Source organism: Plasmodium berghei, assembly GCF_900002375.2.
Source record: "Plasmodium berghei ANKA genome assembly, chromosome: 10".
Taxonomy (NCBI): Eukaryota; Apicomplexa; class Aconoidasida; order Haemosporida; family Plasmodiidae; genus Plasmodium; species Plasmodium berghei.
The window spans coordinates 640,420-665,248 of NC_036168.2; the positions used below are offsets into that span (position 1 = coordinate 640,420).

General features: G+C 23.5%; 8 protein-coding genes across 8 annotated transcripts; 2 read left to right on the top strand and 6 right to left on the bottom strand.

The window, feature by feature from the left end:
• Positions 1-14: 14 nt before the first annotated feature.
• PBANKA_1014500 (plasmepsin IX, putative) lies at positions 15-2,724 on the bottom strand (the record flags this gene model as incomplete). The annotated part of the gene is made up of 8 exons (XM_034565226.1): positions 15-101; positions 248-433; positions 550-612; positions 754-1,431; positions 1,523-1,643; positions 1,776-1,849; positions 1,997-2,362; positions 2,476-2,724. 8 exons carry the CDS (start codon positions 2,722-2,724, stop codon positions 15-17), a joined length of 1,824 nt encoding a protein of 607 aa, XP_034421944.1.
• A 1,114-nt stretch (positions 2,725-3,838) lies between these two features.
• PBANKA_1014600 (serine/threonine protein phosphatase 2A activator, putative) lies at positions 3,839-5,317 on the bottom strand (the record flags this gene model as incomplete). The annotated part of the gene is made up of 5 exons (XM_034565227.1): positions 3,839-3,941; positions 4,089-4,153; positions 4,281-4,355; positions 4,508-4,658; positions 4,758-5,317. The coding sequence occupies 5 exons, from the start codon at positions 5,315-5,317 to the stop codon at positions 3,839-3,841; spliced, it is 954 nt and encodes a 317-aa protein (XP_034421945.1).
• A 1,571-nt stretch (positions 5,318-6,888) lies between these two features.
• PBANKA_1014700 (conserved protein, unknown function) lies at positions 6,889-8,107 on the top strand (the record flags this gene model as incomplete). The annotated part of the gene is made up of 3 exons (XM_034565228.1): positions 6,889-7,512; positions 7,712-7,942; positions 8,051-8,107. The coding sequence occupies 3 exons, from the start codon at positions 6,889-6,891 to the stop codon at positions 8,105-8,107; spliced, it is 912 nt and encodes a 303-aa protein (XP_034421946.1).
• Positions 8,108-8,382: 275 nt separating this feature from the next.
• PBANKA_1014800 (ADP-dependent DNA helicase RecQ, putative) lies at positions 8,383-12,309 on the bottom strand (the record flags this gene model as incomplete). The annotated part of the gene is made up of 1 exon (XM_034565229.1): positions 8,383-12,309. One exon carries the CDS (start codon positions 12,307-12,309, stop codon positions 8,383-8,385), a length of 3,927 nt encoding a protein of 1,308 aa, XP_034421947.1.
• A 1,280-nt stretch (positions 12,310-13,589) lies between these two features.
• PBANKA_1014900 (coatomer subunit beta, putative) lies at positions 13,590-17,577 on the bottom strand (the record flags this gene model as incomplete). Its single annotated transcript, XM_034565231.1, has 3 exons — positions 13,590-13,658; positions 13,779-14,094; positions 14,192-17,577. 3 exons carry the CDS (start codon positions 17,575-17,577, stop codon positions 13,590-13,592), a joined length of 3,771 nt encoding a protein of 1,256 aa, XP_034421948.1.
• Positions 17,578-19,337: 1,760 nt separating this feature from the next.
• On the top strand, positions 19,338-20,381 carry PBANKA_1015000 (mitochondrial ribosomal protein L15 precursor, putative; the record flags this gene model as incomplete). The annotated part of the gene is made up of 1 exon (XM_034565232.1): positions 19,338-20,381. One exon carries the CDS (start codon positions 19,338-19,340, stop codon positions 20,379-20,381), a length of 1,044 nt encoding a protein of 347 aa, XP_034421949.1.
• A 216-nt stretch (positions 20,382-20,597) lies between these two features.
• Positions 20,598-21,152, bottom strand: PBANKA_1015100 (conserved Plasmodium protein, unknown function; the record flags this gene model as incomplete). Its single annotated transcript, XM_034565233.1, has 1 exon — positions 20,598-21,152. One exon carries the CDS (start codon positions 21,150-21,152, stop codon positions 20,598-20,600), a length of 555 nt encoding a protein of 184 aa, XP_034421950.1.
• Positions 21,153-22,402: 1,250 nt separating this feature from the next.
• Positions 22,403-24,379, bottom strand: PBANKA_1015200 (diphthamide biosynthesis protein 2, putative; the record flags this gene model as incomplete). Its single annotated transcript, XM_034565234.1, has 1 exon — positions 22,403-24,379. One exon carries the CDS (start codon positions 24,377-24,379, stop codon positions 22,403-22,405), a length of 1,977 nt encoding a protein of 658 aa, XP_034421951.1.
• Between the last annotated feature and the right edge of the window lie 450 nt (positions 24,380-24,829).

Genomic DNA, 24,829 nt, shown 5'->3' on the forward strand with positions numbered 1-24,829 from the left:
TCATAATATGTTTTCTATTCTTCATTTTCCATCCTTTCCTTGTGTAGCGAATTCAAATATTCTGCATTTTCCTTTGTATGTGCAGCTCTAGCTATTCCAACCTATTTATTAAAGACGGGAATAAAAATAAAAATTAAAAATTAAAAATATCAATACCCGATTACAGTATGACCATTGCCACATGAGCAAATATATGGTATATATAAAAAAACGGAAATATATGACTTGTTCAGAATTTTTTTCTTACATATGAATTATTATTGCCCTTCCCTCGTCTGTAGACAGTATAATAATGTTTCATGAATGTTGCATTTCCTAAAATGTACGCATGCCCATATTCTGGAGAAACTTCAATATCCATAAATGCTGGTTTACAGATGTTGTGTTTTCGAATCAAATATTGGGATGGTGTCAATGTAAAGGGCATATTGTTCTGCGGGTATTAAGTAAGTATGCACACATGTAATATGGATATATTTATTTATTAAAAGTTGACTAAAATAAACAAGGGTTATTCACACGAGCAATTATGTTTTCTTATCTAATTACGATAACATAGGTTAAGTTGGGGTAGCTATCTATAACTTCGTCAATGTTATTAGCATCGCATTTCTAACAAAAAAATTATTAAAAAAATAGGAATTTACAAAAGTTATTTTCATAAATATATCTCTAGCTATATAGCCAAAATAAATGGCATCATAATTATATGGCTAGTCAGCTAGCTATTTTTTATTTTTTTTTTTGTCATACCTTGGGAGGGACAACTTTAAAAAAATATTTTATTTCCGATTTAGGGACACTATTAAAGGATGTTCCAGAGTCAAATATTAAATAATTCTCATTGGAACTTAATGGATTGAAGTGTTTTTCTCTTTTCCAATGCTTAGTATGATGATTATTTCGCAACCACATTTTTTTATGATTGATATGATGTTTATTAAAATATTTTCGTATGAAATTTTTTTTTTCATTTTTTTTTTTTTTTTTCATTTTTAAATCGTAAACAATTGAATTATTATCACAACAAAATTTTTGATTATCTATATATAGCCCATCAAATTTTATTTCCCAATAATATTCTCTTACAACTGGAAACATATATATATTTCCTTCGAAAAATTTCTTTTCAACTCCACCAAAAATTAAAGCTGAATATTTATTATCCATTCCAATATATATTGAAAATTCATTATGTGGAAAATTATAATTAGACATTAAATTTTCATATATTGGATTGCCACCAGTAGAAAGCATTGTAGAAAATGCTAATCCTATAATTCCTTCAAAATTTATTCTTTTAAAAACATTTGACTTTTTATTAGTTCCTTTTTCACGTTTTACTAATCCAAAGGATTGATTTTCAATTTTAAATGGACCGATCTTGAACGTATCGATCCCAATAGTTCCCTGAATTATTCCGGTTCCAAACTACATTATTATAAAAATGAATATGATTATGTATGATATATAAATGTTGGAATGCGATAAATAGCTACAAATTTAAATGTGTGTATATTACCATAATATCTAAATTAGTTCGTGGGGTGTAGTATTTAAAGGTATTGGATAGTTTGTGATTATATCGATGTACTTTTAAACATGTTCTGTCTTTGCATTTAGTGCTAACAACCCATATATTCCTGCAATCAACATAGATAGAAACAGTAAGAATGTTCAATTAAAAATTTTAGACTAAACGGTGCCAATATATTATAATGCACCAATTTTATCACTTTTTAATTTGAGTAAATCGAACAATTTTTTTAACTTACGTGCTCCCAGTATCGAAAATTGGTCTGATCGTTTGAGGCGGATTTCCTATTTGAATGGATCCAACATATTGACTCTTAAAAAAAAGAAAGGAAAATGAAAAAATAAATATATTTTATGAGTGCATTACGATACTATAAATTGAAATAAATCGGGCCATAAATAAATGTATATTTGTGGAAATACATATTTAATTCATCAGCCAAATAAAAAAAGAACTTACATCTTGCAGCTGTTGTAAAGGTAAAATGACTTTGCTGTCTATCGAATGTTCCTTTTTTTGATTATATATATTTTCATAACTTGATCTTAAATTGTTAAAATTGTCTTTAACAATATTTTCTTCATCCAAATCACTTTCAGATTCTTTATATTCATCCGTAATATCATTATCTATATTTGATATTGCAGTATGATTTTCAATAAAATTATAATTTTTTTTTTTTTTATTTAATTCCTTTTGAAAATAATTTGTAGAATTATCCATTTTATTTTTAACTGGAAAACCATTTAAATTACTATTTTTTGACATGTCTTGTTCATAAAAATAATGCCTTTTACTTGGTATCGCTACCAAGGGGAGAATGTTCTAATAAAAAAAAAATGTGCATAGATTGAGCATAATATATATATTTTTTTTGAGTTATGAAATTCCTAGTTAGTATACTGAAAATAATAAAACATTTTTAGTGATATATTTACCTGTGGCTCTCCATTTTCATGAATACAAACAAAGCAATTTACACAAGAATTACATGGTTGTATCTTTTGTTTATAATATTCTTGATTGTTTTTTAAAGAAGGTAAATTATTTGGATTTTGATTAAAATTTACATGATAACTTTTAACAAAATTAAAAATATAAATAAAAAATAATGCTGTTATCGTTGGGTGTGTTAAAAATACAAAAAAACATTTTTTTCTTAATTTTTTTAAAGTTAAAAAAAACATTTTTATTTAATATATGTGATAAAGCATTAAAAAAAGAGGCTAATAAAATAAATTAGCAAAACAAACGCCACCTAAAATATAGACAAATTAATTCATACCATTCCTCTTAAAATATCGCTACATATATATTCGTAAAATGGGATTTTAGGAATATTTTATCACATAAATACTACAAAAATTAATAAAATAAAATGAATAAATAATTTAGTGATTTCAGTAAAAACGCCTAAAATAAAATATTCCAATTACAATAATGTGTGAAAAAAAAAAACGAATTATATTTTTAACATTTTTTATCTAGTTTTTATAGTGGTATCTGCTAAAGGGGATATAAAAATATGCATACATATATAACACATGAATATATGTTTTTTTATTTTTATGCATACATTTTTTTCCAACAACTATTTATTATCTTTATCCACACCATAGCTTTGTTGCCATTAATTTTTTTTTTTTGTCTAAAATTGGATCCATGTATATATACCCTTTTTCAAAAAACAGAAAAAAAGAAAAAGAAACAAAACAAACGAAAAAGAGTTTTAATTTGCAAAATTATGCCTCAATTTTTGAATAAATATGGGTGAAAATATATTTCCTACATTATTTATACCAGTTATAGTATACATTATTTTTTTTGAAGGCATATCACTATACATACTGCTTTTTTTTTTATATAATAATTTTTTATAACAAAAATACAATTCTATGATATGTGCATATCGATGCACTCTCTGGCCCCCTAAGTAACAATTCGCTAATCACAATAAAACAGAAAAAAATATAAATATGGAATGAAATAAATTAAGGAAAATAATGAAATTCAAAAAAATTGCAAATAAATATCCAAATTCATAGATTATATAAGTTGAACTTCGACCAACAAATTATTAATTATATGAAAAGTTTAAAAAATAAAGAAAATCAGATTTAGCGATTGTACATAAAAAAAAAATTCAAGGTAACGAAAATATATAGTTGCCTTTGAGTTATATCTTCATAATAAGAAGTACAAAGTTTAAACATATGTAAAGCCTTGAATATATGCATATAAACAGATAGTTAATTCCTGTGCATATATGAATGTATAAATACATCATTCATTTTCATCTAATTAAAAGTCAATTAATTTCCCAAATAAAATATGTTGCAATATTTGTCTTTTCTGAATTATTTCAACTTGGTACATTTTAAGTAAACCGGAGCAAATTTTTTCCCTATAAATTAAGGACCAAAATTAAAAAACATAAATAGAAACATATATGGATAAGAGGGATGGTAATATCTACATCTGGATTTCTCATAATATTATGACTGTTTCTAATTTGTTGTTATTAATTTTTCCAAGCATTCTAAACACTTACCATGTTTTTACTCCTGATATATCATACAGCATTTGGGACGATTCATGAAAAGGGGCATGTTTTAACTGAACAAAAAAAAAAAAGGGAATAGTCATATTTATCATATACATAACTATGTATGGATATCATGGAATATTTAATGTATATCATATCGAATTTTTTTTATATTTCGTTTGTAACTTATTTAAATACCATTAATATATATTTTAATGCGTCAAAATACAAATATTTTGGTGCCCATAATTCAACCAATTCCCTTTTTTCGACCTAAAATTAATTTTAAAATAAAAATATCGAAACCTGTTGATATTAATAAAAGGAATTTTCTTCAAAACATTATAGTTTAAAATACACACATATATATGTATACTGAATTATTCATATCAATAATAAAAGATAAATTTTATAAAAAAACTTACATCATTTGTTTGTATTTCTTTATTATATGAAAGTTGAGCAGCCCCGAATAAAAAAACAAGAAATTGAAAATCATCTAATCCCCATGCCCCTCTGCTTCCAGCTGGCTCAACATTATATATTACTTGTACTTGCCTTACACATTCTAAATACCTAACAAATTTTGTATTAACAAAATATAAAATAAATGGAATATTTATGAACCGACATATGAATATTATTTTATACTGTATTTTTATATTTTCAAGTTACTGTCTATATAAAACGAGCACTAATTGTCTATGATCGGGGGGTGAAAAAAAAGTCAATTTGTTTAAACAAAAAAGAAAAAGTAAAAAATTTAATTCATGACCAGTTCCATAATCAATCCTTTTTTTGTTTCCAATTGAATTTTTTAAATAAAATGATAATTGATATGTATGTTCAGAAATATTTGAAATTCCTGAGGCTTTTAAAATATTTGGTAATTGTTGGTCAACTTCTTTATAATATTCATCACAAAACATTGGAAAAGCTTTATTTCCAAATCGAGTAGGATGTTTTATTGGTGGACATTTATCTATGCATATATTCATACTTTTAATTAGTTGTAATATATTATATACATTTTTTGATAAAAATAATATATTATCTATATTTGTATTATTTTCTACTTTTAAAACAAATTTATCTAAAGGTTTCATTTCGACACCAATAACAGATGTGTTTAAATCAGATATGAAATTAATTATGTCTTGATATATTTGACTGTTCATAAACTTTTTCACCCCTTCATCATTTATTATTTTGAAGCTTAAGTTAGAATCCTCCATTTTCTTTATTTTATTTAATCCTATAAATATGTACACATACCATGGATTTAACTATATTTAATCACGTGGAAATATTTTTTTCTTTGTATTTTAATTCTAAAATGTGAATAAACAATTTGAGATATAATAACTAAGTATTATCGTCTTTTTTTGCCTATTTTATATATCTATACATAATCATTTACTTGGAAATATAAATATATATACATACTTTTAACCAATTGTTTTGTTTTTTTTTATTATGCTCAATTTTTGTTTTCTATCTTTATAGGGAACTAAAATTACATAGACATTTAGGCTTAATTATTTTGGACTATTTTAGAATTTACTTATTTTTCTCTTTTATATTACATTAACTTATAATGTAAGGAAATATTATCATAAAAAAATAATAATCAAAAAATTTACAAAAAAAATTATACTTTATATTTGGAGAATAAAGAAATGGATGGTTATTGGGGATTTCAAAATGGATATAGGCTAGTAAGTATGAAACTACAATTTTATTAAAAAAAAAAAAAAAAATTATTTATAAAAAAAAATATACATGGCATCATACATAAGCTGAAGTTTTTTTTCGATGTATTTAAACTTATATACAAATTATTTACGATCCTTTTGTTTCATTTTTTTACATTAAATGGATATTATTCATACATGAAATAATGTGCATATATAATAGTAGTAAATGCAGTTTGTGCATTATTGTATAAATTAGCTGACATTTTTTTTTGCTTAACTAATATATGCTACCTTTTCAGGAGAGTACAAACAAATAGGAAAATAAATTTATTCAGAAAAATAAAAAGACATTTTATATCATCTTTTTTTTTTTAATCATATTTAAAAGGAAAATAAATCATGAAAGCAAAGAAATTATTATACTTTTTCCACTTCGATATATATGGGTTATCCACTTTCTTATTACAATTTATTTAAAACACGATTTTATGAATCTCATTTCTTTAGCTATTAATATATTTTTCATTTTTTTGTTTAATTACATTCTTTTTTTGAAAGCATACATGATATCAATACAAATAACTAAATCACACATACTCCTTATATAATAAGGGAAATTATCACAAAACGCCAAATAAAAAATTGATAAACTATTGCGTAAATATACACATATTATATAATTCATATAAGCTCCATATATATTTTTTTTTAAATATGTGCATATACTTTTTTGTTATTACAAAGTCATAAAATTATGATATATTTTTCTCAATCCCAGAATTAGCTCATATGTGTAAAAAAATAGGAATATTAAAATTTGTATTTTCAAATAAATACATAATGGCTCTTATAATATAGATTCCCTTAGATATAGCATTATTCTTTTTTTACATTCCGTGCATATAATATTTATGTAACACAAGGAAAAAAAAAAAGAAGTAAATTTTATGAACAGTTCACCACAAAATTGGCTTATTGTTTTCCAAAATAGCTAGACAATTAAACTCAGCGAAATAAAACTAATATCTATCTATCTATATATATATATATATATATATATATAAATATACTCCCTTTCACTATAACTTATATGATAAAAATTATTATGAATGGATGATTTTATAAATGATGAAATAAACTCAACTGATGAAAATGAACCAGTTCTACTCGAAATTAATGATTTAATAAAAACAAAATGGAGGAATAATAGAGGTACCAGAAACATATATTTGAACTTTTCAAGTGTATATTATTACAGGTCGCAATTGCCAATACATAATAATGTCGATGATTTAGGTGATTACAATGATAGTGAAAGGGATGATGAGTGCTTACTTTCCCATGAAAAAATTTCAAATCATATAAATAAAGAAAATTATGATAAAAAATCGTTCATATATTATTTCAAATTAATATTTTTACGCTCAAAATTAACAAATTATTATGAACAAGTAATTAATAAAATGAAAAATGTTTTTACTAGCGACAAAAAAAAAGAAAATAATTTTTTTGATTACTCAGATAATTTCCAATCTGAATATTTAAATATATTAGCAACACGTTTATATTATTCAAAAATTACGAAATATTTATATTTTTTTGTTATTATCTTAAATATTTATATCCTCATGACTACTATTTTTACTCAAATGATGAGTAAATTTGCTGTTATTTCAGAAATTTTTGTGATAATCATGTTATTAATAGAAGTCTTATTGCGACTAACAACACAGGTACTATTTTTTTCTAAGTAGAAGAATATTCCTGGGATTTATAAAATACCTTATTATGCCCTATTCAAACATATATATATGTCTGTGTGTGTTTAATTATACATTTACCAAAATTTGAATACAAATTATTTTTTCATGACCATGCAATAAAAATTTATAAAAAAACCTTACATGTGCATATTTTTTTTTCACAACACAGGGCAGCCGCTATTTTTACCATTTCGATGGTTTGTTTGATGTAATAATAACAATTATGTGCTTCCTTTTACTGATAAGTAGTGGAGATTTAAAAGTATTTTATGCAGATAATACTGTTAAAACAAAAAAAAGTGAAATTGAAGAAATTATTTCTCAAAGTTTAACAATTTTGCGGTTTTCACTTCAATTTTTTCGAACTATAACCCTTTTTATGCATTGTAAAAGAACCGAGGTATGGCTCGTTTTCAGTATTATCATTTTCATATGTATATATATGCATGTTATATGGGTAATGTATGTATCTTTATTTCTCATTTTCTCGATTCCTTTACATTTCTAGGATCCCGTCGAAAAAATCGATTTTTCGTTACTGAACTTACCAAATGATGATGCATAAATTTGTATAGAAAAATAAAATGCCACGTTAAATTGCGAATAGCAAGCATCGAATAGTAAATTAAAAAGTGTCATGAAATGATATTTCATGGAAATGTTATGTTATTTAAAAAAAGACAAAAAATAAAATGATAAAGTATAAAGAAAAACAAAAGTGGTTGGTAACAAACTGAAACAAATTTAAAAAGTCAAAACGTGTACTACATATATATGTGAGCAATTTTTTGCATGCACAAACATACTTTCACGCCTTATTTATATTTTTTAAGTAACCTTTTAAAGCTTCCTTTTTTTTAATTCCCTAAACGATTGCACATCGTTCATATTTGTTGGATGCAAAAATGCATCTTGCTCATAATTTTGTTTATCATCATATGCGAATGATTCTATTAAATTAAATTTTTTTTTTTTTTCGTATCCAACTTCAACTAAGTTACCATCAAATTTATTGATTTCTGTGCCTTTTATAAAAGAAATATTATTCTCTTTTTTTGGGTCGATATTATCAAAATTATTATTTTTTCTATTATCGGTGCTATTTTCACAATATATATTTTTATTTCCTGAGTCAAAACTAATTTGACTATTATTTGAAGGATTTTCATTATATAGAAAATGTGAAAAATTGAATTTATCTTTTTTTGACTCTTTATTTATGTTGTTTATTTTTGTATCCTTATCAATATTATCAAATTGATGAACCTGATTTATAAATGTAAAATCGTTGGACACAAACTCATTTAATTTTTGTTTAAATATTTCATTTTGTCTATGTTGTAAATTATTTGATTTATTGTTTATTATCATATTTTTATCAAAATTAAATCCACTATATCCTTTATCATTATTAGTCAATTTATTCATATCCTTATGGCACGTTTGTTTATTTCCTTCCAACTTATTGTTCGAAGCGTTAGTATATATATCAGGTTTACCATGTTTTCCCAATGTTTTATCACAATCTTTGCCATTAAAATTGTGATGAAAATGATTATCTGTGGTTCGGTACATGGGTGTCGGTTTTGATTCTTCTTCTCGATACTTGAATTGGTCTAAAGCACTATAGTTGATGGTATTCATACGAGTTCGACTGTTTTCATGAGTTCTAAAGTTATTCGTGGATTCATTTATAGAAGCAGTTGTTCGAATGTTCAAAGTATTAAAATCGTTAAATTCGGAACTTCTATGATCATATGATTCATTTTTTCTAATATAATTTATGTTATTATAATTCATTTGATTGTTTGATACATATTCAGAATTCTCAATTTTTGAAATTTCTGAATTGCCATTTTTTTTATTATTATCATAAGTAAAAGATTCTAGAAAATTAGTGACAGATGTTAAGTTAGATATCCTTGTTGATCCGAATTCAGATGTACTACCATGACCATTTAGACACATTCTATATCCAGATTCATTTTTTCTATCATTACTTTCATTTATCAAATTTATGTTTGTATCTAAATCATGTAATAAACAAAATCCTCTAATCCCAGATGCCAATTTTTCTAAAAAGACGTTTGAGCATAAAGGTGAAATATTATCAACATGTTTTCGAATTAGATGCACTTGTGTTATTCTTTTGTTACATATATCTTTTAATGGCTGATCAGATATTAATTGAAAAGGTGGAATATTTTGATTCCTTGCTTCTAACATTCGAGTTCTTAATAAAATGCTCATTAATGATTCTTTAATTTGATCGTTTGTTAATTTGATTTCTTTATATTCACTTTCTTTAACAAATTGATTTTTATTAATATTAAAATATTCATATTTATTTTCTGATAAATTTATTGCTCCATTCTTATTTTTATTTTTTCCATCTTTTAAAACAATTGGATTTTCCTCTAATTCCTTATATTTAAATACATCTATATCGATGGTATTAGAATTTAGTTTTTCATTATTTGATAAATTAGTGTTTGAATATTCTTTAATATATTTAGATTTATTTTTTACATAATATGTACCAACATTAAATGTAGTATGACCATCTTTGTTATTTTCTGAAGTTTCGAATGTTGAATTTTTTTGATCATAGTCAGAATAATTATAATTAAATTCCCCATTTTTTCCACCGACTTTTCCACCATTTTTTCCACCATTTTTTCCACCTTTTTTTCCACCTTTTTTTTTTTTTTCATGTATTATTTTGTCTGATAAAAAGAAAGGTAGTGGAATTATATATTTTCGATCACTATTTATAAAATCTTCTCCTTTTTTTGTAATTCCGATACTTATATAGCCCATATCATTGGAGTAATTTAGAAGCTCTTCTACAAATTGATCATTTCTACAAACTTTCATAAAGGCAGACCACCAAGAAGCAGGCTTATGCTTTCCTTCTCCATATTCTTTTATAGTATGATATCCCTTTTTAATAATATTTGATTCAGAACTTTTAATTAATATTTTGCATATTGTTGATATTCCTGTTTTACCTTTCAAAGAAATTACACAATTTAATAATATTTTTAATTCTTTTGTTAAATCTGAAATGTTATCTAGAATATTCGGTATTGACAAAAGTGGATTCATTCCCCCTTCTATGTCATCTTTATTTTCATTTATACATATAACATTTTCAGATGTAATCATTTTGCTTCTTTCATCTATTTCGTTGGTTAAGTTAAAAAATGAATTTTCTATTTTGTTTGAAATTGCTACTAAATCACTGCCATTTGCTCCATTCGTGGTTCTAGTTTTTTTTTCCAAAAAATTTTGATTTTTTTTTATAATATTCATATAATAAGCACAATTATCACATTTAGAGCATAAAAAAATATCATATTTTTGAACATAAAAACATACACCTTTATTATTTATATTATCAAATATATTTATGTCTAAAGATTTAATAGGATGTTCATCAAAATAATCATAAATTTTTTTTCTTCGGCATATTGTAGAATAAGCATAATCTGACGATTGTGTAAACATATTAATAATATGTTGAACTCTTTTAAAATTTTTTTCCATCATATGATTTGCTATATTTTCTCTTAAAATTAAATTTTTGGATTTAGATTCTTCATTTATATGAAAAAATAATATAGCCTCCGCATTTCCTCCATCCCTACCTGCTCGGCCAACTTGTTGAACATATGCTTCTAAAGATCGTGAAAATCCATAATGTATAATTCTGCGAATATCTGGTTTATCAATTCCCATCCCAAAAGCAACAGTAGCAATAACTATTTGTATTTCATCTTTTAAAAACATTTCATGAGCTTCTCTTTTTTCTTCATTTGTTAAATCAGAATGGTACATTCTTACTAATAACCCACGATCATTTAAAAAATTATAAATATTTTCACAATCTTTTTTTGAATTAACATATATCAGTGTTGAATTATATGGACATATTTTAGAGTTGTCTATAAATTTTCTAGTACGCTCATTAGATTTATATGGAGGAATATCTAAAATGTTTTTTAAATCGTCATATATATCTGTTTTTTCAAGAACTTTATAAAATATATTATTTTTATTTACACTACTTCTTTTTATTAAGCATTTATTTAAATTGAAATTTAAATTTTTGAGAATATCATTTTGGACTGATTTAGTACATGTAGCAGTCAAACACATAAATGGAATGCCTTTTAAAATTATTCTTAATTCATTTAACTTTCTATATGATGGTCTAAAATCATGACCCCATTCTGACATACAATGTGCCTCATCAATTGCTACTAATAATATTTTATTTTTTAATAAGATAAATAGATTTTTATTATTTAATGCATATTCAGGGCTACAATAAACAATATTATATAATCCTTGTTTTATTTCAGATAATATTTTTTGATTATTTTTTTTTTGCCCACTTCCTAAAAATACAGATGATATTTTTTTCCTATTTAAGTTATCAACTTGATCTTTCATTAATGATATTAATGGAGATATAACTATTGTTAGTTTATTTTTATATTCATTCATTATAGATGGTATTTGATAACATAGTGATTTCCCCATACCTGTTGCCATAACTAAAAAACTATCTTTTTTATGAAATACAGCATGTACTGCTTCAATTTGAAAGTGTTTTAAATTTTTATAACCAAAATATTTTTTTTGAGCTTCTTCCATTTTTATTCTCATTTCTTCAATTGAGTAATTTACTATTTCCATTTTATTTTCCATGTTATCTTCTGATCCACTTCCATTTTTCCGGATATTTATATATTTCAGCATTTTGTCCCTAAAGCATTCAATTTATATGTCCAAAAAAAAAAAAAAAAAAAAATATTAACGTAGCTAGCCAAAAATCGATATTATATATTTTTGAAGGGAAAACTAAAGTTGTGTGTGTATCTTTGCCCTTATCATATTGCTAATTTACTGATTTATAAAATTTTAGTTTATTTCAATTCATTTATTAGTCCTTATACTTTTAGGGATATGAAATGTAGCCAATAGAAATGATAAACTTTATAATTTAAAATGGCATAAACCTGTTTTTTAATTGTGATTTTGTAAATAAAACGAACAAAAAAAACCTTTGGCATACTTGTAGTAGATGCTTTAGGTCAAACTTTCAAACAATTATGATTTAAATAATACATAACAAACATTTATGTATAAACAAAGAAAATAAAGATTTAATAATATAAAATTAGAGAAATAAATGTTGATAGGCAATTTTTTGGATATATTATATTATTCATGTACACATACACATACACATCGGAAAAAATGAAAACATTTTCAAAAAAATTAATATAAAATAATTCGATAATAATATAATATGAATAAGTTATTTTATTGTTTCGCATATATTTTTCTCGCTCTGATTTGTTTTATTTTATTTTTTATTTTCTTAAGTTTGCAACTTAAAAAAACAAACTTTATATATATATATATAATATACACACTAATTAAATGCGCTATAGGCATATGCAGACGTCTCATATGTTAAATTATTCTGGTCGCGTTTTATTTATTATAAATAATTAATATATCTTTCTTTAAATAAGAAATGAATGTTTTTTTATTTTTGTTTCGAAAAATAATAGCATTCTTTCTATATCGTTAGTTTCTATGCTTCATCCCTTTTATTTTTTTTTAATTCATTTTATTTTTTTTTTGTTTTTATTTTTGTTATGGTCAATATATTCGTAAACACTCTTTTAAAACGATGCTACATTGTTGCATCAAATAAATAGGATTAAATATAAGGATATAGTGAATGCATAAGTAGCGAAAATATATAGAATATTATATGAACATGCAATATTTTTTAAACATAAAAAAGGCATATTATATGAACATGTAATATTTTTTAAACATAAAAAATATAACGACGAAATGTGTGCAATTGCATGGATTTTTGTTAGATATCTTTATATTTAAAATATTTTTTTCATTCTTTGGATTTGCATGCTCCCACAAATGAGTTCATCACACATGCAATAAAGTAGGATACGATATGCCCCTACATTTATAAATAAAAATAAAATATATATAAAAAACGATTATTGTAATTCAGTATTTATTCCAGATTGTATCAACGTTATTTTGTCTCCTAAGCTAAGTGCTATGCCCTGTAAAAAAGCAAATGCACCGAAATAAAGGTAAGTAAATAAATGAATAAATAAATTAATGAACGAAATGAACATCCCCGATTTTTTCCAGATGCGCTATTAATTAACCAAATTGCATACCTGTGTTCTACTTCGAACCCGTATACTCCCTGTTAATTTCCCATCTGGATTTTTCTGAACTGAAAAGTTAGCTAAAGAATCTTCTCCAAATATACTTCGCGAAAATAAATTCACAGAAAAAAAAGCTGAATTGTTTACTAATAATTTTAAATCATCTAAAGTTGAAATATAAGATATGTATATATCTATAGGTGTTATATTTTCATTTTCTCCTATATTTTTCATTTCATGCTCATAATATTCTAAAGGCATAAACCTTTCCACTATTGTCATGTTTGTGTGCTTTATGATTAGCTTCAGCAATTCAAAGGCGTCACTGAAAATGAACAAAACAAAATGAACAAAACAAAATGAACAAAACGCATTTTTGGGAAAATGATAAAAAATATAATTCAATCGATTTCAGTACGTACCTAATTGATGTGTTGACATTAATTTTGTTTTCCCATTCAAACTCAGACCACATAATTCGAAACAAATGAGACGATACAAAAGAAGCTGTAATATATTCATTCATATTTATATTAATTTCATTTAAAACGATATAATATTTTTGGGGATCATTTTTTTTCTCGAAAAAAACATATCCAAAAATAGTTCCTGTTTCTGTAGTATGCACCTTTATAGTAGTTTTGAATTTTTTTTTTTCATATGGGGCTAAATTAAATTGTGGGATTTTATCAATTGGCTTTAAATTATTATGTGTAGACAAATTGATAAATATATTTTGTAAATCTATACCTGATTGGTTATAAATATAAAATTCAAGTATTAAATTTATGGTTGAAATTATTGGGAATATTTCAATAAATATATCATCATCTATACTAGTTATTGCTTGGGATTTATGTAATTTAGATAAAAATGTTGAGGAATAATTATATTGATTTATAATAGGATATTTAAATTCGTTATAATCATATAATATATCATTTTTTAAAGAATATTTTAATTTCATTTGTTCAAAATTTTCATTTTTTGTTACAATTTCATCATCAAATATATTTAATACATTTTTTTTTTCTTTTAAAATTCTAAAATTAATTACATTATCTACATTTTCCATTTCTTTATCACTAATTAATGATATATTATCATCTTCTTCGTTGTTTATATCATTGGCTTCTATAGTTTCGATTTTTCGACAATTTTTAGAAGTAGATCCATATAAACTACAATACTTGTCTTCTTCTTTTTTTATAAAATCGTGATAATACTTATCCCCATTAATAAATGTTTCTATAAATTCCTTCGTTTCATTATCGATATTTTTTATTCCCACTTTTATTTTTAAAAGTATGTTAAGACATTGTGTTATCCGTATAACATTACTGTCATTTTCATATACGCTAGTTACAGATTTTATATTTTTTTGTGTTGTATATTTTATTATGCTTGACAAAATATGAATCGATTTATTTCTAAACACGTTCAAATTTTTTAACATCAAGTTAGGATCATCAAATTTTTCTTTATCAAAATTTTCTTTATCAAATTTTTCTTTATCGTTATTATTTTCCATTCGTATAAAATTAAAAACATCATCCACATTTGATAGCAATCTAAGATACAACTTTGTTATGCATACACATAAAACAGATAATAATAAATCATCATTTTCACCAAATAAATTATATAAAAATTGATTTAAATTCGAATTATTTTTTGAAGAAAATTTACCACCATTTTTATTTGAGCCAGATAAATTCATAGAACTTTTATTCTGAGTATTTGCAAAAGCTTCAGTAGCATATGTGCCATCTTCTAAAATAACAGTTTTAGTTTGTATGTTTTGGAAATATGGTGTTGTATTATTATTTCCAATATTACTTGAGGTTTCGTTAAAATTTAAAAATTTATTTTTTTTCAATTTTTCACTAAATATTTTACTAACAATATCTGATTCGTTCATACTATTATTTAAAAAATAAGACATTTGTTCATATAATATATTTATAAAATTTAAAATAATTTCATTTTTATTCATATACTGACCCAATGTCCACAAAAACATTCGTAATATTGTCGTTTCCTTTATTTCAAACATGTTTTCTATAATTTTTTCAAGTATATTATTTTGCAATATACTATTGTTTGCTAGTTTTTTTATACATATAGCAGATTCATAACTTATATTTTTTTCTTGGGTATTTGCATAAAGAAAAAGTAAATCAACTATACCCAAACAATCTGTAGTATACATATTACATATATGTTGTAAAGATTTAATTAAAATTTTTTTATAATTTGCAGAATCGATACTATTTGTTGATATATTATTATTATATGTTTGTATTGATGAACTATATGCATTATTCGAATCTCCTAAATTTGACATTTTTGTTAATGCTCCATTATTTTCTTCATCTTTTGTTATCGAAATAATTCTATTCGGATCATTATTTTGAGCATTTCCTCGAGCTATTAAACCTTTTGAATTATAAATAGGTTGTTCGTTCAATTTTAATAATTCTTTTTTAATAACATTTAAAACTAAGTGTACATTTCTTTTTGTCAATATATGTAAAACTAAATTTAAAATCTTAAGCTTTACATCTTTTGATGGAAAATTTAAACTTCGTAACAAATCCATGATATAGTTTGAAAGAATGTGCTTCCATTTACACATAATGTAATATAATTTATCAATAACAATTAACTTTATATTATTGTCATGTTGATTTATTAACAATTTTATGAAACATTCACTTGCTGTTTTAATACTTAATGTAGAGTTACTAATATATAATAAACAACATGATCCTTCATATAATACACTATTACTAACATTTTTATTTAGCATATTTAACAAAATGTTTATTACATTATTTTTATATGGCATATAATCATTTTGATGTAATTTTTTATTTTTAAATCTGATTTCTTCACTTTTAAAATCTAATACACTATTATCATTACTATTTTGTAGATAACCATATAAATCGTTTTTTGAATTCCTTAATTCATCCTCATCATCAATATTCTCATAACAATTTTCATATTTTTCTCCATATTGACTACATTCATCCTCACTCATGTGTTTATTTCCATTTATTTCTAAACATGAATCATCAAAAATGTGAGGAATAAATAATTTTTTAAAAAGTTGGATAACTTCTAACAGCATAACATCTGCTGTATCATATAACTGATCATTTAATGAAAGGACATATTTTAATGTTGTTAATGGGTCGATGTCAATTAACATAGATAGTGCACTACGTTTTGTAGATATATCAGTTTCTAAAAATAATATTTTTTCAACCTCTTTAACTGCATTCGGTATAACATCTATTCCATGATTTTTAATAATTGTATGGATACAACTAATTGCATTTTTTCTTACATAACTATGTGAATGGTTTAAATTTTTTGTAATTGCTTCAATTAAAGGATCTAAAATTTTTAAATATTTTATTTTACTTAATAATCGTAGTGTCGATCCCCTCACATATTCATTTGGAGATATTAAATCATTTCTCAAAGCATTACATACTAATATCATTTCTTCTTTTAAAGTTCCATCATTATTGCATTTATCTACAACTTCAAAAAATATATGGCACATTTTTTTTAGTCTATGATCTTTATGAGGTACTATAAATCTAATAACAAACATTAGTAGGTTTCCATATGATTCACCTTGTATTATATTAAAAATCAAATTTTCCATTCCTTCAATTTTATTGTCTACATTTTGACTTTCTAATTTCTTCTGAATTTCATTTACAGAAGGAACTTCACAATTATCTGTACATATATACAAAGTACAGTTATTTTCAAAATCTATTGTTCCCATCTTTTCAATTAACTTCACCCCACGTATTATTTTTTACCCTTTTTTTCTATCTTTTACCCTTTCTATTTTGACGCTTAGAAACCGAAACGCATACAATTGGGTAACAAGCCTTTTCGTAGTTATTCACGAAATGTGTAAAATGAAAATTATGGAATATTTTAGAAGCATGTGTATGCTCTCCTAAAAGTTAAAACACTTCACAAACAAAAAAAAAATGAAAAATATGGAGAATATAATTATATCGGAAAATTATAACACGTTCAACACTATATATGTGTGGAATTGCAATTATGCTAAAAATAGGACTTTTTATATATATTTATCTTCTTTTTTTAATATATCATATCCAAGCAATACATGTTTATTTCTATCCCCAAATATGCAATAATATGAAATGAAATAACAGAATAACACAATAAATAGAAATAGTTAAATGTTATAAGGTTCGTGTAAAGGCTTAAACATTTCCCAAAAATGTACATGTAAAAAATTAGGGCAATAAAATAGATTTACAATATATAAAAAAAAATTCATTCTACTTTTAAAAACTTGACGTGTAAATAAATGCATTAAGATTATATATATGTGCATATGTGCGGCGTATTTACAATGGTATGTACAATATGTATGCTTTAAGGAGCCTTTATTTGTTTATTTTATAATTAGAAAAATAAATATAAATAAAAATTCACATAAAAGAAATTGCTAATATACATACAAAATTGTTCATAATTTTTTTAATAAAAAATCTTAAGAAAGCGTCGAACAAAACGCTTCATAATATGTTTATCACAAACATATACTTTTATATGTATAAATATAATGAATGAATAAAATAAATCATATAATATTTCTTACATAAATAAAAATTTTCAATTGTATTTATTACGAATTTAGCCAAGCTTCCTTAAATGTGAAACACTATAAAAAATAAGAAAAAATAATAACAAAATATATACAACGAAAGTAATTAATAATAAAGAAATAATTATTATAAAAATTGGATATGCAATAATACATATTATGCGTATGTAACAGCATTGGGCATTAGGTGTTAAAAAATTTTTTTTTCTCAATAAATATAAATAGTGTATTATATTTTTTTACATATTTCGGAAAAATGCACTTTTAGAAAAATTATCCTTTTCCCCTTAAGATGATAGAAAGCAAAAAAAATACAAATAATTTCCATAACCCATTATTAAGCAAATTTTTTAATTTTTTTTGTAAAGCTTATAAATTTTAGAATTACAATACCATTCTTTAAAAAAAAAAAAAACACTATATACACCTATACATTTTGTAGGTCGGCTTATCTATGTTTTTTGAAAGCCTTGAAAAATTAGCACTATTTATTTTTTGTGAAAATTGTTCTCATTATATATATATATAGGAAAAAACTAAAACAATATATTGTATTTCAATTAAAATATGCATATCCATTTTGTGTATAAATGGGATTATCGTTATATACTATTATGGTGAACTGTTAATAATTTTTGTAAAAAAACATGAATGTTAATAATTTTTGAAAAAAACGTAGACTTAATATTAAACTATGTTCCTTTGCACATACATGTATACAACATTCTTATAAACTGAAAACAACATATTAGTGATCAGTTTTTAAAAGGGATATATATATATACATACGCATTTAATAAATAATGCAATCTGTTAAGCATAATACATATGCATACAATATATTTAGTAATTAAGAGGGGAATAAAAACGTGAAAATAATTTTTTTTTTGTCAAATATGTTAAAAAATGGTAAATTGGCTAGTTGTGTTATAAGACAAATATTTAGCGTGAAATTGATGCCTACGTGTAGATATATTAGTATTGAAAAAAATGATAACAAAACAATCGAAATAAATGATAAAAATAATAAATCAAATTTCAATTTAAATGATTTAAAAATAGGAAAACATTTTAGAGAAATGTTTCATGATGGTGAAGAAAAAAATTTTGAAAGTCATCCATTTAATCGAAGATTTGCTTACAGTAAAAAAAGTTTATTTCCTATTGAGCCACGAAATTTAAGAACATTAGGATTAAATAGACAAAGAAAAAAAAAAAGAGGCCGAGGAGATAAATGCCCAGGAAAAGGTATACGAGATAAACATAAACATCGAAAATCCGGAAAACCAAATAGCCGAACTTTTGAAAGTGGAAAAACTCCATTATATAGAAGATTGCCAAAATGGCCTGAGGCATGGTTAAGTAGACAAAAAAAACAATATGAATTTTTAAATTTATCAAAATTAAGATATTTTATAGAAAAAGGGAGGTTAGATACTAATTTCCCAATAACACAAAGACATTTATATGATTCAAAATGTGTAAGAATAAAAAATGGAGTTAAACTATTTAACATTAATGATTATCCATTTCCTTATAAAATAAATATTGAAGTAGCCAATGCTGATCAATCTTCAATTGATACAATTAAAAAAGTTGGGGGATCGGTTACTATAATTTATATGGAACGTGTTAATTTAAGAGCCCATATAAAACCATACAAATTTGAAATACTACCAAAAACTGCGCGCCCCAATTTAGATGCTATACATTTTTTAGAAAAAATGAAAAGTAGAGGATGCATAGTTAAATATATTAAGCCTTTATGGTTAATAGAGGAAGAAAAAAGAATTATAAATGAATTAACAGAAATTGAAGAATGTTCGAAATTATCCAATAATGAATATACTTTTGAAAATGAGGATTCTGACCAAGAAAAAAAAGAAAGACTACTACAAAAATATAGACTCCAAAATACAAAAATGGCAGAAAATAATTAAGAGATACATATTGATTGCCTAAGCGATAATTATCCCACAAAATTGGAATGAAATTTTCCTTCTTTTGCAAAGATTCTAATTTTTTTTTTTTAGAATGTGTCAACTTATTTGATATAAATATAATATACGTTTTGTACATAAAAATAAAGTTAAATTATTTAATAAAAACAAAAAAAATACAAAGAAAAAAAATAAAATAAAATAAAAAAAAATAACTCAGTGTCGTTTTCTTATGGTATTTCCTTTTTTATCCTTATTAAGATCGTCTAATATATTTTCATTGGTTGTTTTATTTTCAGTAGTTAGCGATGTTTGTGATAGTTTTTTTTGTATACCTTGGGAATCTCTTTTTGCTTCTAAATTTTTTTCAAATTCGTCATTAATTTTTTTTACACACCCTCGATAATATCCAAGCAAATAAGTAAAACGAATAAAAAATATCCAGATTATTGTGCATAATAATAAAATCCAAAAGTTCCTTTGTAATCTTATTTTTTTTAAGTATGAATTTCGAAAGTTTGGTGGATTCAAATAATCTGCATTTTCATCATTAAAATTTTTTAATTCAAACAGAGTGAATGAAAAACGAACTAAAGAATATAATGATATTAGTGATGATATTGAAATGCTTATTTTGTATGAATATATTTCAAAATTAATACTTTTTTTTTGAATGTATATGGCAAATTGTTGAAACATCACTACCCCGCTTAATAAACAAACAGATAAAAATATACCCACTGGCAAAATAAAAAAAACTATTTCCTTCATCGTCGTTAAAAAATTTATAGAATTGTTATTATATCTCCCTTTGGGCTTATTAATAATATATGCCTATAAATATGTTGTATTTTGAAACAATGTGGATATTTTATTTCAACATAGCATACGTGCTTTTGATATAAGGATTTGTTTACATAAACAAAATAAAAATATATTTACACATCCACGAGTTTTTTATTTAATTCTGAAAAAAAAATATATACACAAAAAATTATGCATATACCAATAAAAATTGCATTTTTTCACAATAACATAAAATATATAAAACTGTATGAAAAAAAAATAAAGTATTTAATTATAATAGTATAGAAAGAAAAGTGTTTTCTTCATACATTTCGTTTATTGGTATATAGCATATTTCTCGTATTCTTTTTTTTTAATATTTGACGTTTGTATACATATAGCTATTATATATATATTCTTTTTAATATATTGCCACGTCATTTATTTCCTCATTTGTTTATTCATTAATTTTGTGATTTTTATTTTATTTCTATAGCCAATTTGAGTATTTTAGCAAATTTCGTCATTAAAATGGAATTTATGAAAAGGAAAAGTAAAACGCAACCAAAAAAAAATAAAAAATATTAAATTCATATAAATAAGTGAGTGAATAAATAATACTATATACATTACTAATAAAACAAAATCCGCATATCCATTCCTAAATTTTTTTTACACAGTTAAACAAAACATGCGCAATTTTAACTATAAAGTTTCATAAAACATTTCATGAATTTCACATCGAAAATAGTTACAAATTGTTAAAAAAAAAAAAATTAAGTCGTAAAAAATATAAATATTTGTTTTAATTCCTCAATTTAAAAAAATGTCAACATTAAATATTTTATTGAAAAAAAACAAATGCGACATCGCAAAAAAAATTATTATAACCTTATAATTATCACTGGTTTTAATATTATTAAAATAAGTTAAAAGATGAAAAAAATAAGAGAAATTACATATATATATATTTTCGAATACGAGAATGAATAATTTAAAAGGATATAAAAAATGGGGCACACCCCACGCTTATTGTTTGGGTGTTTGAAATTAAAACAAAACAAAATTAGTGAAATTGAAAATAAAAAATATAAATAAGTAGAAAATAAAACATAAATGATGAAATACTGCAATTTCAATGATAAACTAGTTCTATAACGTAAACATTACATGTATTCATTTCTTAGTTCTGAAATATTTCGAAAATTACAGACCTGGTAGTGTGCTAGCTAATTTTATTTCGAAAATTTAAGATCAGAGTCATATCTTTGTGCTATACCATCTAGCCCCTGAACAGCAATTGGTATTTCTTCTGTGTTATAATTAATGTCTACCCCTTTAAATTCCCTTTTTTCATTTTCTTTTATTGTTTCCATAAAATACTGACACATAGATGAATTTTCCTGAAATCGCGTTATGAATTTTTGTTGATCTTGCACAGAAATTGTTGAATTATGATCTATAAGATGGTCATATTTTTTCAACAATAATTCTTGCTGTTCATTATTATTTTCATTTTTTATGCACAACTGTTCAGAATTTATATCCCATGTAAAATATTTATCCTTTCTCAAACTTGATATATACTCTTTTTTTATTTCTTTTGCATTTAATAAATCGTAAAAGTCGAACAAATAATTACAATTCCACTCAAGATAATTATAAGCAACGAAAAATTCATATGGGTTAATAATTTTTTTTGAAAAGTCTTTTAATTCTAATAAACTATTTTCTGAACATGTTAATAATATATACATTTCAATATCATAAAAGTTTTCAAGTTTAGCACTGTTTAATTTATTAGTTACAATAGTAAAACATTTTTTCCCATTTTTTCGTAATATATAATTTATTAATAATCTTAATTCTTTATTTTTACATAAATTTACATTACCTATAATTATTCCAAATGTATTAACTTTTTTACAAATTTCTATCAAATTATATCTTTTTAATAGCAATTTATTTATTTTGTTGTTTTCATTACTAAATATCGTTACATCATTGTAACTATATATATCATAATAACTACCATATTCTAGAATAACTCGATTTGTAAAATCTTTTTCTTTTCCTGCAAAAAGATAAATGTTTGCACATTTATTATTCAGTGTGCATTCCTCTTCATTCTCCAGTTTACATTCAATATGTTTTTTTTTCACGATTTTATAAACAAATGTTTTTTCCTTGGTATTATAAAAAACCTTAAATAAAAGTCTACCACACATAAATTTATATTTATCAAAAATATTATCATCAATTTTAAATTCGACATATGCATCCCAATATCCATAATATACATTTCCGTTCATATTATTAGCAATTCTATGCATTCCAATTATTATATTAGTAAACTGTAAATCAGAACTAGTAAATGTATTATCATCAATTATGCTGTTGCTACTTGTACATGTGTTATTTACTGAATTGTTTCCCTCCTTTTTTTCACTAACCAATATATTTTGGTCATAAATATTTTTACTCGATATTATTTTATTATCAATTTCATAAAATATTTTTTGTTTTTTTTCGTCACATAAAAAACTCATTTTATTTTTATCACAAAAACATATAACTAGTTGCTTCATATAATTTATATATGAAACATCAGTTAATATAATAGATATTTTATTTTCCTCTAAAATGTTTTTTTTACTTATAAATTCATTAATGTTTTTTAAAAAATGTCCTTCGATATTTATTTTGTTAAATATATTAATAGAAGGAATATATGGTGTAATAAATGATTGGCAAGATATCCCATAATGAACTAAAAAATCTGCATGAACATGATCTGAACATACATAATCTTCACAACATTCATTTAATGTTGTGTCACCTAATATGTATAGATTAACTTGGTCAATATTATTTGTTTCCTTGTTAATTGAAATATCACAAATTGTTTTATTTTTATTACAATTACCAGAGCAACAATTTTGTTCAAACTTTTGCTCAAAATTTTTTTCAGACTTTTCATCTTTTCCAGTCTCTCCATTTTTGTTTCCCACCCTTAGGTTGCTATCTTTGGATACTCGATCATTCTGTGAATTTAAAAGAATATTTTTTATTGTATTTGAAATAAAAAGAGAATCATTTAGCATATAATCAGCTAGCTGAATTGCTACATTTTTAAAGCCATAGTTTAAAATTATATGCGATAATAATTCTAATTCATATTTTTTTGAAATGCTTTCAGCGTTCAATTTCATATTTAGTTTATGTTATTAAATCAAACAAATATTATAAAATACTGAAATATTTTTAATATAAATAAAAAAAAAACTTTTAAATGAAAAAATTCCATTCGGAAATGACAAGCGAAAATAAAATTAATTTGTTTCAAAAATGGATATTATATAAATACGCCAAATTCAAAAGATAGCCACAAAAAGTGAATATTATTAAAAGAGTTTAAAAAGAATAAGAAAATAAAATAAATAAAACCTTTAAAATTAATGAAATATAAATTAAGTGACGGTATAATAAAAATATGTCACAATGAGCACAGAAAAACAATAAAAAATTATGAACAGGGAATTAAAAAGGAATATACAAAAAAAAATCCTATATCGCTATTTCTATCTGTAGAGTATGACCATATTTTTTTTTCGTGTATACCTCGAAAAAAAAAACTAATAAAAATAAAATCTCACATAACT